The sequence below is a fragment of the Phaseolus vulgaris genome, chromosome 1, assembly GCF_051622355.1.
Source record: "Phaseolus vulgaris cultivar YP4 chromosome 1, ASM5162235v1, whole genome shotgun sequence".
Classification (NCBI taxonomy): Eukaryota; Viridiplantae; Streptophyta; class Magnoliopsida; order Fabales; family Fabaceae; genus Phaseolus; species Phaseolus vulgaris.
The window spans coordinates 10,800,191-10,816,396 of NC_143498.1; the positions used below are offsets into that span (position 1 = coordinate 10,800,191).

Genomic DNA, 16,206 nt, shown 5'->3' on the forward strand with positions numbered 1-16,206 from the left:
ATTTTATGGTACCCAAAATCACCCTTTTTTTGGAAACAAAATACCCCGAGAATCACCTCAAAGCCTTCTATGCCCAAATGTTGATTATAGGAGGGTCGGGCTTTATGCGCTACAGGATGTTCTTCGACACATTCACTGAAACGACTCTCCTATGGTTTAGCGAAATTATCGACAACACCATCACCTCTTTTCACACTTTTGCAAGAATATTTGAAGAAAAGTTCGTTGTAAATAAAATCAAGTCATCGAGCATGGCAGATCTATTCGATATAAAGTAAGATGAGGGTTCCTCCTTGAAGAGCTATTTCAGTCACTTTTGCAAGGTGTCAGTGCGTATTTAACAACCAATTTGGGAGATGGTCGTGGATGCGTTCGTAAAGGAACTACGAGCTAATCCTTTCAACGAATCACTACTCAGGAACCAAGCAAAGTCATTGGTCAAAATTCAAAACGTGCCTCAACATACATTGAAGTCGAAGAAACACTTTGAAGAAAAAGGGAGGAAGAGAAGCGACTACGCTCCAAGTTCAAAAGGCATGAAAAGAAGAAAGTAATGGAAACTCAGTGGGGGAAGCCCGAATAGTAATATGTCCCATATGTCGCCAAACGGGGACAACGAAAGAAGAGAAACCCCCTAGTGTCCATCGATGAGTGTCCCTTAAAATCAACTTCTGAGGGATCCTAAGGTTACAAATAAGCTAAATATGCCCAGTCAGACTGATCGACAATTGGGCCATTGCCGAGAAGCATGGTGGGAGTTTCATTGAACACATGGCCATGACTCCGAGAATTGTTACGTTTTGACGATTCAACTTGCCCAATTAGCAGCGACGACGCCCTACAAAGGTGCCTACAACTGTCGGGTGAACGAAAGCAAACGACACCAATGGGAGGCGCTGCACCCAGGGAGACCACTCATGAAGCTCGTATTCTTAGGCATTTCAACACCATAGCCGGAGGATTCTCGGGAGGAAATGTAACCTCGTCTAGCCGAAAGATATATGTCTGGTCGGTATTATCACTGGAAGCTTAGGGACTACCACAAGCTCTACCTATTTTCCTGGTGACTGATCTGGACGACATAACACCTCATGAAGATGACTTGATTGTAATATCAATAATCGTCATGGGCTGCAATGTGTATTGAATTCTAGTTGATCAAGGAATTTCAATAGTTGTCATGTTTTGAGAGACCTTTGTGGGCTTAAACATTCCACAAGATCAATTACGACCCTTTGATGGAACCCTTATGGGATTCTTGGGAGAACAGGGACTTTAAACTACTTTCTTAAACGACACAACGTCGAACACAATCCTGATGAGATGCATTGTGGTGGACGCCACCTCTTCATATAACTTGTTATTGGGGATACCATCCCTAAACAAGCTTGGGGCAGTGGTGTCGACTCCACACTTGAAAATGAAATTCACCTCTCTAGAATGGGGGATCATCACCTTAAAAGTTTGTTAGAAGATAATAAAAAAGTATTACGATAATAGTTTGAAGAGCCGTTAAGGAATGTACACTATTCCAATGGTTGGATCGAGCATAGGTATAAAGGAAGATACTCGGGAAGAGCAAAATGACAAACGTCCTGAACTCGTCGGGAATACACGATAATTTGTTCTGGACAAAAAAAAGTTTCGCATTGAGGCATCTTTGAATGCCGAAAAGGAAGAGGAACTGAGCGAGGTCTTGATCAAGAACATGGGAGCCTTCACTTCATCAATCGCCGACATGTCTTGGATCGACCCCAACTACCTATGCCTCCTCTGACTCAACTTTGACACTCAAGCCAAGCCGATCATATAGAATTGTTGAATCAAGTGTGTTCAAGCTTTGAAGAATCCAAACCCTTTGAAGTTTGATGGAAAGCTGGTTGTGCTTGCTGTTGCAGAGGTGTTTTAGAATAGGATTTGGGGTAGATTTTCTGTATAAATCCACTCTTGATTGAATCCAAAGCTTAAGCATTCTTAAACCTTTTAATTGAAAGTGTTTTTCAAACTAAGTGAAAAACAACATGTTGTTTTGTCTAAACAACCGATTGTTTTATACTTAGGTGTTTTTAGAAAGGTTGAAAACTGTTTTTGATGGTTGACTTGTTGTCAAACCAAAACAACTGATTGATTCGAGTATTCAACCGATTGTTTGTTTTGGGACCATAACAAAAAACTGTTTTGTGCTTTGACTGAGCATTAAATGATTTTATAACTGATTACACTCCAGTTTTAAATGCTTTGACCAGTCTTTGAAAGCAATAAATAGTTTGTTATGTTTGTAACAAACAAGAACAAAGATTAAATCAAAGAAAAACAGAATTGAGTTTTTCACTAATTTTGCTTTTGAAGAGTTAAAGTTTGCTTTTGTTGAACAAGATGCTTTGATGTCTCCAAATCCAAGAGGAAAGCTTGAAGACCTTGCTGTTGGGTGTGTGTGTGTTGTCTAGTTGTTTGAAACTTGTTAATTCACTACTTAAGTTGATCCAAGTTCATTTGAATCTTTAACCTTTTGAAAAGATGTGTTTTCTAAAAAGCTGTCAAAAATTCAACAGGTTGTTTTACCTAACAACAGGTTGTTTTACCTTAGCTGTTTTTGAAAAACTTGGTTGACTTTGCTGTCAAACCAAAACAATCGATTGTTTCGACAAAACAACCGATTATTTTCCTGAAAACCTTAACAGAATTCTGTTAAGCGGTTTTAATGTGTTTTAAATGATCCTAACTAACTTGGCTCCTTTATTAAATGCTTTTGACCACTTGGTGGGTCTATATAAAGGTGGTTTTACGCTCCTAAACTTGGAGTAACAAAAAGAGTTTATCAAAACAGTTTTTCCAAGATTTAAAAGAGCTTTGGATCATTCTTAAGTGTGTGGAATAGGATTGGGTTGTAATTCTGATCTTTAAGCTTTGTAATACCCAGGTGTATTTTATTCCCTTCTTCCTTGATTACTGTATTTGTGTTGCCAAGGAGTGTTGTGTGTTCTTGAGGGGTTCAAAATCAACACTCTTGGTGTGGTTTGCCAAAGGTAGTGTGTTTATTGAGGGGTTCAAGGTCACTACTTTGGTGTGTGGTGTTTGTAATCTGGTTTTGATTGCATAGTGGAATACCCAGTGGTTTCTGGGGACTGGATGTAGCTCTTGGTGTAAGAGTGAACCAGTATAAATTGCTTGCGTGCTTATCTCTTACCCTTTACTCTTTAAATTCTGTTTTTAAGTTGTTTTTATAAACTGCTGATAAAAACAACCGATTGTTTTTCTGATATCATCTTGAAACAGTTTTGGTTCTTTGTTTCTTTGATTTCTTTCTCTGTCATTCAGCATTGATTTTCATTATACCTTCAAAGTTTGCGAAAATCCCTCTTAAACAATTCACCCCCCTCTCGTTTAAGGCCATATATTCTAACAACTTTGAGTTTGCTTGGATCAAGAGAGTGTGGAATAGGATTTTCATCTTGTATTGATTTCAGATCTTTCTGTAACAAGTGTAATCCTTTTGTACTTTGAAGAAACTCTGTGTGTGAAGCTGAGAAGTGTTGTGTGTTCTTGAGGTTGTCAAGATCAGCATTCTTAGTGGTGCTTGTGCTGAGCCAAAGGAAGTGTGTGTCTTGAGGGGATCAAGGTCACTACTTTGGTGGTGTTGTAAGTAATCTAGGGTTGATTGCTTAGTGGATTCCCAATGGTTTCTGAGAAGACTGGATATAGCTCTAGGTATAAGAGTGAACCAGTATAACTCTGTGTGTACAAGCTCTCTATCCCTTGAACTCTTTAATTTCAGTTTATATTGTGAACTGGTATAAACAACCGATTGTTTCTGCGAAACCACTGATTATTTTTCTGGTGCTGTGCTAAATTGCTTTGTGTTTTTGGCAAACTGAATTCCGAATCAAGTTTTCTCGAAGTAATTCCATTCTAGACTTAAAAGTTTGCGAAAACCCTCTTTAAACCATTCACCCCGTCTAGTTTAAAGCCATACATTCTTACAGAAGTGATACAAACCAACTCGACAAAAAGATGACTAAGGACACCACAAACTCTTCACAACTAGGTTAGTCATCTCAACATACAAGACAAGGTCCCACAAAATCTCAGAAGAGCCTTAGCAGAGGGAGAATCAAACATGAACCAAAATATCAATTATTCTTCCTTCTAGTCTTCTTATAAGACAAGTTAAGTAAATAAATTGGGCTCACTTTGAAAATCTTTCTCCTATTTATCTTATTTATCTTGAAAATCTTCTGCATACAACGTGCTTATATTATTAATTAGTCAGAGCTTGATGTTCGAAAGTCAATATTATATGTTTTTGGAAACCCCGCGAGTCTTGTTAGGTGTTTAATTTGGTTATTTTGAATAAAAATATTTGATTTTAAACTCAAGGATATTATCTAGTGAGCAATGCAAGAGATATCTCAATCAATCTTCCTATCAAAGGATTTATTCACCCAGTTTCAGAGAAGATTGTGGTGTGGACTATGTATGATACAACTCATTGTTTCAAATTCTTTCAGCCTGTGTTTGGATCAGGGGTGGCCCTGTAGCGCAGACGGATTATAGGGTGGCCACCCCGTTTGGTTCTGTGGGAGGGAGAGGGTGAGGGTGAGTGGAAATGAGAGTGTTTTTTGGGTCATCTGAAATATGAGGAGAAAGGAGAGTGGAAAGCCACGTAGGATTGGTTGAATGACAATGGTGCCCTTATTCACGTTACACAACATTAACCTCTTTTACTTTGCATTAGAAGCTAATGAAGCAAATACCACATCTGTCTAGCCTTCACACAAAAAGTTGCATTGATATAGGGTGCTTGGAGAGGGTCTTCAGTGAGAATAGAGGTAGGAGAGTGAGTTTGGTAGTTCATGTTTGCCCTGAGTTACGTTTTATTTATTTATTTATTTTTGTTTGAAGCATAATCGATTATTATTGAAAAATAAGGCACTACATAATTGATTATGTAGTTAAAAACAGTTCATAATCGATTACAGTGCTCACATAATCGGTTATTTGAGAATTTTTGGGAACCATAATCGATTATAGGACGTGTGTTATTTTGACCATAATCGATTATGTTAGTTTTTGAACTACAAGCATAATTGATTATGTCTGTGGATAATCGATTATTTGGCTTTTTGAAGGGAAGTGATAATCGATTATGTTCATAGTTTTCCAGATTTATGATTTTTTGATTTTTTTTTAAAATATTTTTTTAGGAACAACTTGACAACTACTTAATATTCATTCTAAATATCTATTTTCTTTTTAAAATATATTCATTTTGTTATTCATAATAATGAAAATCATTATTAAAATTAATTTTATATATATTTGTATATATATATATATATAACATAACATAATTTAAAAAATCATATATAATATTAAAATTATGTAAATAAATTAACTTAAGTAAAAAATAAATTTAAATTATTAAAATGTTAAATAATAAAATTATACTTAAATTTAAAATTATAATTCATGATTTCTTTTAATTTTACATTTTTTTATTTATAAATGAAACTTAAAATTATTTTAATTAACTAAAATATATGAAAAATGATTAATCATTATTTATTCTTTTTTTTATATACAAGGGTAAATTTGTAATCTTACAAATTTTACTATTCAAAATAATTTATAATATTCTTATAACCATCACATCACTCAAAAATTTCAATAAACTTTCCTCACTCACCCACTTTAACATACCCCAATCCAAACAACCTTTAACTTTCTTCACACTTCCACTCCCCCTCACCCTCAACTTTCCACTCCCCCACACTCTCTAATCCAAACAAAGCCTCAAAGTGGAGAAGAGTATCGGACACCAAATAAAAATGAAGATTATTTTCTTTAATATATCAGATTGAATGTGGAAATCGAATAGTGTGTTTTTTTGTTGTTGTGGTCTTTTTCTTATTTTCTAAAGAAAAACTTAAAAAAAAAAGTTGTGCTTTAAGCAATTAAAATAGGAAGTTAAGAGAAGAGTGAAACTAAGAAAAAAAAATAGAGTTAAAATAATTTTGAAACTAAGAAAAAAAAAGTAGAGTTAAAATAATTTTGAAAGCGGTTAGAAGAAAAAGTTATACAACTAATAATATATCAAAACTACTCAATTATAAAATGACAATAATATTTTATATAATTTTAAAATTTAAAAGACAAAAAAAATAATGAAATATATTAATAAAAATAAAATCGAAAAAAAGTGTAAAAAAAATGTTATAAGTAATTATATATTTTTATAGATTATTATTATTATTTATTTATTTTTTTGGTGGCTTAACCCCAAAGAAATGTGGGATGCTCTTCTTCTTCAAATACAAACACTATTTTACAACTTAGTCACAAACCTAAACCAAGAATCTGCATCATCCTCGCCGGAATCAAATTCAAATCATGTCGATCTTCGAGTACAACGGAAGCGCTGTCGTGGCCATGGTCGGCAAAAACTGCTTCGCCATTGCCAGCGACCGAAGGCTCGGCGTTCAGCTCCAAACCATAGCCACCGATTTCCAACGCATTTTCAGGATTCACGATAAGCTCTTCATCGCTCTCTCTGGCCTCGCCACCGATGCTCAGACTCTGTACCCTTTACTCTCCCTTCTCGATTTCCCAATTCTTTGTTTTCCCCCCGCCAAAATATTCATTTTTTTTACTGTATTTCTTTTCCATTATTTACTTAAAGGAATCAGCGTCTCGTTTTCCGACACAAACTGTATCAGCTTCGTGAAGAGAGGGATATGAAACCGGAGACCTTTGCCAGCTTGGTCTCTGCCTTGCTCTATGAGAAAAGGTAATGTCATTTAGATCTAAGGAAAACAAATTGGTTCTTGATTTCTTTTGAAGGAATATTGATTAAGTTTTGATTTTTTTGGTGTTATTACAAATGGGGTTTTCCTAGTGAAGTCTTATGATTGGAACTTGATTGTGGGTTGTTTGGGTGATTGATTCCCTTGTGTATAAAGTATAGGTACATTGAGGGATATTAAGCGGTTGTAGCCCTAACAAGATTCTTTCTAACACTCCTGGTAATTGGCTTTTGTCAAATAGGAAGTGGAATACATACACTTTGGTTCCTAAAAATATTTTAACTAATAATAGAAAATATTTAAAAGAATGTTGTAAGGGCGTAGTGCTAGTATTTTTCTGATAAATATTCCTTTCTGAACTTAGCTGAGACTGGAGTTTCTTTTGCAAAATACCTGTGTGCAGAAATGCCTACTTGTCTCTAGGAACTTAAACATTCCCTATTATTTGTGGCTTACTTCAGTTTGTTGCACTCTTTCTATATTTTGTGTTCCCTTGAAAACAATATGTTTTTCCATTTTTCCTTCATCCTTCCCGTTTTTACCACTCGAACAGGTTATTTATGAATGGTGACTTGATTTGGCTTGATAATGAGCTAGATTTTGGTCTTAAATAAATAACTAAAAAACAAAGCAGGACCTAACAGGGGTGAAATTTAGTTTGTTTCCTTGTGTACTTGAGCATGTTTTACATACATGAGCTCACTAAGTCATTTGGTTGCATTATGGTTTGGAACTCTCAGATGGGAACTGTAGTGTTAACTCTTGCACACCATTCTGACGGTGAAAGGTTTTTGTGCATGGTAATCTTTTGGAAATTTGTTGATACTCACCATTCTAATGGTGGAGGGCTATCGTAATCAGGAGACTTTGGATTTGGTTGAGACTTATGGTTAAATTGTTTTCTCAATTCCTTGTTTAAAAATAGGTATAATGAGTGTGTCAGTATGCATGTTTGTGTATATGTATGTATGTTTGTGTTTGTATATATCTGAAGACTTGATCTGATATATATGGTGTCCAATTCACAATTCAAAAATTAACTTTGCAATTCATAATTTGAATGTTGACCAATAGCTCATTCTAGGTTGAAGGTAAACCATGGTTAATTTTTGTATTTATTTTTGGCCCCCTCCACATGTTTGTAGACGTAGTTACAACAAATCACAGTAAACTATAAGATTCATAAGTTTCTTGTTATGTTAAATTGTTAATAAACTTTAATTTATTATAGTGAAGACAAGTTTGCATCTTTTGCTTTTCAGGTTTGGTCCATATTTTTGCCAGCCTGTAATTGCTGGATTAGGGGATGATGACAAACCATTCATCTGCACAATGGATTGTATTGGGGCAAAGTAAGTTAAATTTTTGTACACTACTGTCCATATTTTCTTGTAGAGGGATGTTGCTGGTACGTGTAAAAACTTGCAAATGTTAGTAATATGTAGTATAAATGTATAATGCAATGTATCATTTACATTTGTGAGTAATGGTTTGCATTTTTTTGTTCATTCGGAACAATTTTGCTGACCTTTATTAATTCTGGCTATTCCTCCAACTACTTGGAAATCAGACATGATCTGATTTTAGAAATCTTTTGTTCTTCCATGTTCAATTGCCTAAAAGTTGGTGATTTTCTATGCTATGATACAAAACAATTAAGAGTAATTAGGGGCTTGTTTACTTCTGTTAGCATTTTCTATTTTTTATTTTTTAATTACAAAATTTTGTTTTCAATCCGTTTTCAAAGATTAGTATAGGTACAGATAAAACCAATGAAAAGTTATTTTTAGTGTTTCCTATGGGAAGACAAGAATTGAATTGAAAACAAGGTTATAGTTTTATAATTAAAAATGGAAAACAGGAAACGAAACTGGAAGTAAACAGGCTTTAATTAAATAATCTTAATAAGTTTGTATGTTGTCATATCAGCTGCATGCATGTAATGGTTTATCTCACAATTTTCTTGTATACAGGGAGCTTGCGAAAGATTTTGTTGTTTCTGGCACTGCATCCGAGTCTCTGTATGGTGCTTGTGAGTCGATGTTTAAGCCTGACATGGTTGGTCACTGAGATTAACTTGTTTTCTGTCTTTCAGATAACTCTTTAATGTGATTATGCAAATCAATATAGTCTTGTTTTACCTTACTTTCACATGGATAATTTATTTCAGTCAACCCAGAATACAATCTATTTATGTCTACTCTTGTTGACAACATTATTCTTGTTAGGGTTGTTCTTGAGTCAGTTTGAATCGAGTCGGAGAGAAAAAGAAATTCAAACCAAAATTTCATTAGTTTGGGTTTTTTCAACAAAAGAAAAAGATCAAAATCTGAACGAAACCAATAAAATCAAGAACAGGTTTGTTGTATTCACAGATCAATTGGATCTAATTATATGCAAATATACCAAATTCTATTTTGAGAAAAAGAAAAAGAACTTAATTTTGCCCATAAGTTTGTACGTAGTTTTATCATGAAAGAGATAAACAATTTTTTTATAGTAATTGACTTACACCAATTAAATAATAGAAAAAAATATAAAAGAAATTATATAATTTTATCATAAAACTTTATATACAATAACTAATAATGAAAAAAAGACATCAATGGTTTGGTTTGGGTTCATTGGATTTGTAAATCATAAATTGATACCCCAAACTAATCATTGGATTTGATTGGTCCGGTTTGGGTTAGATCCATTTTATCTAAAAGTCCATAACTCAATTTAATTGGTTTGGTTTGGATAATGAGGATGATCCAAACAGATGAACATCACCAATTCATCTACAGATGATTAATCAAATCATCATGGGTTTTATTTAAGGCCTAAAAAGTTTGATTAATTATTGTGAAAGTAATTTCATGAGATATCTTGTTTGGTATGGGAGGAAGTTTGTATAATATTGCAAATGCTGGGACATATATTGGGTTACCAAACTTCAACATTAGTGAAACGTCTAATAACTATGAGGTTGTTGGATGGATACAAGATGTTTTATGGTGTGTTAGTCTAGGATTCAAATAGAAGATACAAGTAATGCTTTGATATTGCCTTGATTTTTCAGTTTGGTTTCAGTATCAAAGTTTTCCACTGTCATACTTGTGATTTAAATGCAAACGTTGTAATAATAATTTTTCAATGTTTGTGAAAGAGAAGCAGCTTATGTTTTTTCTGCTTGGTTTCTGATCTTTACACAGGAACCAGAGGAGTTGTTTGAGACCATCTCCCAAGCACTGCTATCTTCCGTAGATCGTGATTGTTTAAGTGGTTGGGGAGGACATGTCTATGTTGTGTAAGTTTACAAATTCTAATTCTCTTAGTAATTTGGTGTATATGCTGTTATTGTCAATTTCTGTGTCAGTACTAGCACATTTATTTTATATGCACTTGTCCATGTAACAAGTGACCGGGACTAAGTTGTGACTTATGCATGTGCATGAAATAATTTGACAAGAAGGCAAGATAAAACACATCCTGAGTAGGGAACTTCCTCTGGCTATTTAGTTATGGTTGATTTTTATGGATTGTATTTAGAACCTTGGGAGAGAATCCAGAGCCATATAAACCCTTACTATAATCTCATACTTCCAATGTTGGACTTAAGCCCTGGCACCGATGCAGCTGGCTGTGCACTAGTTCTTTGAGTAGTTCTGCTTGGCATATACTGCAATAGTCAGCCTCACCACCCATGCATCTCGTCTGCAGCCAAGAGACATGGTGGAAGGTGCGGATACCAATTTAATAGGCACAAACAGACTTGACAAAGAATATAGAATTGAACTTGAATTTTTGACAAAACTAAAACTCTGTAATGTTGGTGCCAAGGCAAAAGAAATATTAAATTGACTACAATGTCTTGAGAAAATTCTTAGAAAGTGGGTGTAGGCATAACTCATCCCTACAAAACTGACTTGTAATATAATTTTATTATATTTAATCGATGTGAGATTTCTACCCAGAGTCTCCTTGCAGAAATGGAGAGTAAAATGATACTCTACCAATGGCAATACATCTATATATTTAGTCCATGTGAGATTTCTACCAAGAGTCTCCTTGCAGAAACGGAGAGTGAAATGATACTCTCACCAATGGCATACATCTCTCTTTCCTTTTGTCGTATCTCCCTCCTCTACTACCCTATTGCCAGCTGCCATTATTTAGTTCTTCCTCTCCCATTTTTCTTTCCTCCACCTGTATTTTTCTCACATATACTCAGCTTTTGCTCCATAGATCCAATATTCACAATACCCCTTCCTTTCTACCTTTCCTCCTTTCAGATTGCTATAGCCTATAGTAATCACTTTGAAAGACAAACTTGCAATACTTTATTTGTTCCCCAAAATATGCGGAACATCCTGTTTATTTAACTTCTATGTTTTTTCCTCCTTTAAATTAGGACATTTGAGTTTGATTTTATGCCTGTTAATTTATTGGAAGGGCTTATTCGTATGTTGACTTGTCTTATGCAGTACACCAACTGAAGTAAAGGAAAGGCTTTTGAAGGGAAGGATGGATTAACTTTGTAAGCCAACTGGGTTTCTGTTTGGTTTGGAGCTGAATTGCATGGCATTTACCATCCTTTGTTGTAGGGTGTACCTTGTTATTGTGGCTTTTGGTTAAAATGTACCCTAAAGTTTTTTTTATAGACGGTCTCACTAGTTCTATATTTTAGATTACCAGTGAAAGGAGATTCTTGAGTCGGCCATGTTGTGAATTCTATTGGAATGTGTTTCAGGGCAGACAGGGTTGAATGATACAAGAATTGCCTCATCTATTTGTCTCCCGTTTATGTTTTATTCTGCCAGTGTCCTAGTGATTATTTTTCCTAGAAGAGATTCTTTTAAGAATTTCTCTCTAGAAGTTATTAAAAGGTGATCACTTGCTTAAACTTTGGTCTAATATCTCAACAATAAAAACGAAAATTTTCCACTGCTCGTCAATTTTGTTGTAATAAAATCGATTTTGCTTGCATGCATTTCCTCAAATGGGTCCAAGAAGTTTGGTTAGGATATCTTAGAGAAAATTATTAGGGGCACCCCATCAATTTTGAACTTGCACGCCATTATAACTGACAAATATGTGCTTGAGGGTTTATAATTAAAAAGTAAGTTTTCCATTTCCTCCTTCCTTTAATCGTTTTACTGGTCTGGTGGTTGGCTTGTGTGATTTGCCCTGTGTTTGCTGCGTATTTAGGATCATTGTGTTTGGTTGCTGATTTGATACATTCGTCGTTGAAATGTTTGCATTGTGTTTGGTTGCTGACTTGATACATAGTTCGTCGTTGAAATGTTTGCTTCGCATATAGGATCTGTGTTTGGTTGGTGATTCGTACTTGTTTCAGATGGTTTCCTGTGATGATTGACACCTATTTTATTTATAGTTCTTCGTTGAAGAAAGTAGTTTTACATTTTTTTTACTTTCTAAAAGAGGTATCTGTAATTTTTCCGGATTCTGGAATAGGGTGGATAGGATGACTTCTGGAATTAGGATTTCTGAATATGTTTCCAGAATAGGCTTTTTGGAACATATTCTGTTTTTGAATTTTGATGGTTTATTCTTCTTGCTGAATGTAAACATAAGCTTATGTTGCTTTTTTTAGCAGGTAAGTTTATTGACCTAATTTGAAAGAAAATAGGGTGCAGGACTGGTATGATGTAGGAAGAATTTGCCAACATTCAATTTAAACATAGTTGGATTCCCTTAGCTTTCCTATCATGGTAATGCTCATCGAGTCTGAATATGGAGATGTGTCTCTAACTCTGATAGTTTTTGATTAATAATAAATTAAAATAATTTCAGCGTTAACTGTAAAATGCTAGATTCTCTAATATCAAAGAGATGATAATTAAGTTGTTTTTCAATAAATTCACTAGTGAAACTAGTGAATTAGTGTTCATAACCTATATGCAAATAGTAAAATTAATACTAACGGTAAAGAGAAAATAGGTTTGTGGAAGTTTAACAGAAAAATAAAATAGATGATTAAAAAACAATTAAAAGAAACAGGTTAACTTTTAAGCTTTTCTAGCAATGAGTTGTTTATCATTTATTCAATCTTCTAAATAAAATTGAATTGATCTAATATGCGTCAACTAAAGACAATCAAAACTAATTAATGGTCCATGCATCTACTCATAAAGGTTTTAATCTTTTACTTCTTGAATCAAATGTCAAAATCTTTTACTTCTTGAATCAAATGTCAAAATGATTGTTAAAAAACTAAACAAGAGTTTAATTAAAGATAGAATTGAATTCAAAAACAATTTCTAAAACAACAATTAAACTTAGAAATACCAGACATTTAACATTTAACACAGTAAAATATTGAAGAACAAAACTGTAAATGCACAAAACCTTTGAATTTATTGTGAAATTAAAAGAGAATCCACCAAAAAGAGTTTAACCTTCCATACGAAGGTAAACAAAAGAATTACAATAAATAAAATAAAGAAAATTTGGAACATTGCTGTGTTAAACTCTAAAGTTTGATGATTTTTCCTTGAAGCTTGTATCCTTTTATAAGTTTTTTTTTTTCTCCAAGGATCTTGAAATAATATTTCGTCTTTCTCAATTTTCAACTTTTCAGAATTCTTGAATTTTGCAAAGGATTTGCTTCCAATTTTTTTTCCTGAGATATTTTAAATTTTATTATTTAATTCTTCTACTCAAATTTTGTTTCTCATTTTTATTCAAAGAAGCAACTTGGAATTTTGCATGATTTGGTCCACTCATAGTGGTAAATGCTTCGTTTAGACCGTTTATTAGATATTTCTTTTAGACTTCTACTCCCTATAACCACTAGATCATCTACTCTGGCTAAAACCAAAAAAATAGCAAAAATAAAAATTAAGGACAAAATAAAGTCAATTAGATGAATCGTACTTAAATTAATGGATTTATACATGATTTTTGTCCAAGACTATGATTAAAGCTATTAGTGTGAGTAAATCTATGCCTATCAAATACTCCACACTTATCCTTTTGCACTCATGGACAAAAAACTTTATGAACTCACAACAGATTAAAGGAATACAATGCTCTCAAATGATGAAAAATCATACCAGATTCCTAGAATGCATAGTAGCAAGCATGATATAATTTCAAGAAATCAAAGAATCAAGACAAATGTGAATAAAATTATTATATTTTAATACTTAGCAGGTAATTGGAATCAAATGATGAATCAAGAATGATATAACTTTTGCTTGACGTCTAATTGTCAAGTGTTCAAGTTTGTATTTACACTCAACACTCATGGACACAAACACTACCATATGCTTAGCATGGATCTAATGTTCACACTAATTGATAAACATGCAATCAGAGAGATCAAAAGGATTTCATAAGGAATGTAATAGGATGAAAGTAAATGTAAGTAAAATAGGAAAAAAAGGCTTAAAAACCTAAAGAAAAAAATAGAGGACCAATGGAGGATAGGTCCAAAAACAAGTGTAATTATGACAATTTAACTCCTCTCTTTATTTTAAGATATCATTTTTCTATTGCTTTTCTCATGTAGTAGACGGTCTAACCAGTGTATCCGACGGTCTAACCAGTGTATAAGACAGTCTAAGTTTATCAGACGGTCTAATCTTATCTTCTTTATGTGATTTTCTTTTTGTTGTTTTATTCTTTTTTTCTTTCTTTTCTTTTCTTTTCTTTTTCGGTATTGAGGAGTTTGTTAGAAACTTCTAGATATGTTAGATACTTCTATATATGATTAGATATTTCTCTTTATGTAATGGGCCTAACCTATATTTTTTGCATGATTATTTTCTATGTAAATATAACCTCATGTGCTTATTAGACAAAATAGATTTATCCTATTTTTCTGTTCCTTTATTTTAATATGGTATTTAGACTTAGGGTAAAATCTCCGACTTCCCAATTGTTCATTGGATTTTTTTGCTGCTGCTACCGCTCTATCATTGGCGGTGCTTCACATTGATAGGATTGCCTCATTGTCCTCATTCTGGATTTAGCCTTGTCTTGTTGATCAGAGCTCGTTTTATTTTTAGGTTTTTTCTCTCTACCATGCGATTGTTCCCTCTCATCTTTATCTGTGGTCTCTTTTGTTGTAGTTTTCCTAACTGCTCCCTTATCTATTATGGGCACTTTTCATCTGGTACTCCTTCATCTGACATCTCAGAACAACCTAATATTTTCAATGAATTTCTCAAATGGTATGAGGATTGTCAAATCTCTAATCCCACTTCTTCTATTATGATACAACCCAATTAGCCAAGAAGATGACCAAAGACATAAGAAGCATTTCACACTTTGATTAGTCATCTTAGCTTACAAGACAAGGCCCTACCAAATATTGTAAGGACCTCAGCAGAAGAAGAATTGGGCATAGACCAGAGCATCAAATGTTCTTTCTTCTGGTCTTCTTACAAGAAAAAAATGTTTGTAAATAAATTGGGCTCACTTTGGGGTTTCCAAATAGAAGAATAAACTAGAGTAGGGTGTATTTAGTAATTTGAGTAGGGTGTGCTTAGTAATTTGGGCTTGTGCCAAGCCCACCTTTCATGACAAGTGTTTCTAGGTTTAGGGTTTCTTTGACCTACCTTCTAGAAGGCTTCTCACAAATGACACCCCTACTGATATGAATGCAATAACAAGAATACATGATTCTTTGACATTCTTAGGAGCAACTTGAGTTGGTCATGAATTGACACTTTACTTAAAATTGGATCAATGTTCTAATTCAAGAACTCACCAAGACTTTGCACCGAACCAATGCTCACATGGAAGTCCATATATTGTCAAATGGAATCAAGCAACAAGAATTGAAGAACAACAATTGAAAACTGAACAGAATTGAAAGATATAACTACTGCACCGAACAGAAATTGAAGACTAAGCTAGAAAACACAAATTTAAACGGTGAAAAAAGGATGAAGAACACTACACATTGTAAACTACCGATTGAAAATGCAAGAGATGAAAGAATGAACACTTATGGAATGAAGCTTGCTGGATTTGAGACTTTGTAACTGCATTCACGCCACTTGGAGTCTTGTTCTAAGATAAGTGAAAGGTTGCCGCCACTTGAAGCTCACCATTGGCACACAAGATAAGGCAAAGGAAGAAGAAGACAACAAGACTCACAATTTCTCTCTAAACTTGAGTATAGTTTCTCTACTTCTAATTTCCAAATGTGATTTGTACAAGGGTAGCACCTTTATTTATAGCCTATAAGGTGCTGAAATGCTAAGCTAATCAAATGCAAATGTGCCCCTAAATGACACTCAAATTCGGCGCCAACTAATGCATGAAGGAAGTGTGACTTTCCTTCCTAGTTTGGCACCTCCTAACTCATATCTACACTCCCCCTAGCATCCCTTACTAATTTCACATCTATTTATTAATATCCGCACCCCTACTCTACACAATAGAA

The 16,206-nt window shown here is 33.9% G+C and overlaps 1 protein-coding gene across 1 annotated transcript; it reads left to right on the top strand.

Moving 5' to 3' along the window:
• Window positions 1–6,255: 6,255 nt before the first annotated feature.
• On the top strand, window positions 6,256–11,573 carry LOC137813520 (proteasome subunit beta type-3-A). Its single transcript, XM_068615834.2, has 6 exons — window positions 6,256–6,578; window positions 6,680–6,787; window positions 8,066–8,155; window positions 8,777–8,861; window positions 10,001–10,095; window positions 11,273–11,573. The coding sequence occupies exons 1-6, from the start codon at window positions 6,391–6,393 to the stop codon at window positions 11,319–11,321; spliced, it is 615 nt and encodes a 204-aa protein (XP_068471935.1). The 5' UTR covers window positions 6,256–6,390; the 3' UTR covers window positions 11,322–11,573.
• Window positions 11,574–16,206: the final 4,633 nt, after the last annotated feature.

What these genes read in the sequence shown, in the direction of transcription:
- LOC137813520 (XM_068615834.2), top strand. Translation starts at nt 6,391, where the DNA reads ATGTCGATCTTCGAGTACAACGGAAGCGCTGTCGTGGCCATGGTCGGC. An exon ending in GCCACCGATGCTCAGACTCT is followed by an intron (nt 6,579 to 6,679) that starts GTACCCTTTACT and finishes ATTTACTTAAAG; the next exon opens with GAATCAGCGTCTCGTTTTCC. An exon ending in GCCTTGCTCTATGAGAAAAG is followed by an intron (nt 6,788 to 8,065) that starts GTAATGTCATTT and finishes TTTGCTTTTCAG; the next exon opens with GTTTGGTCCATATTTTTGCC.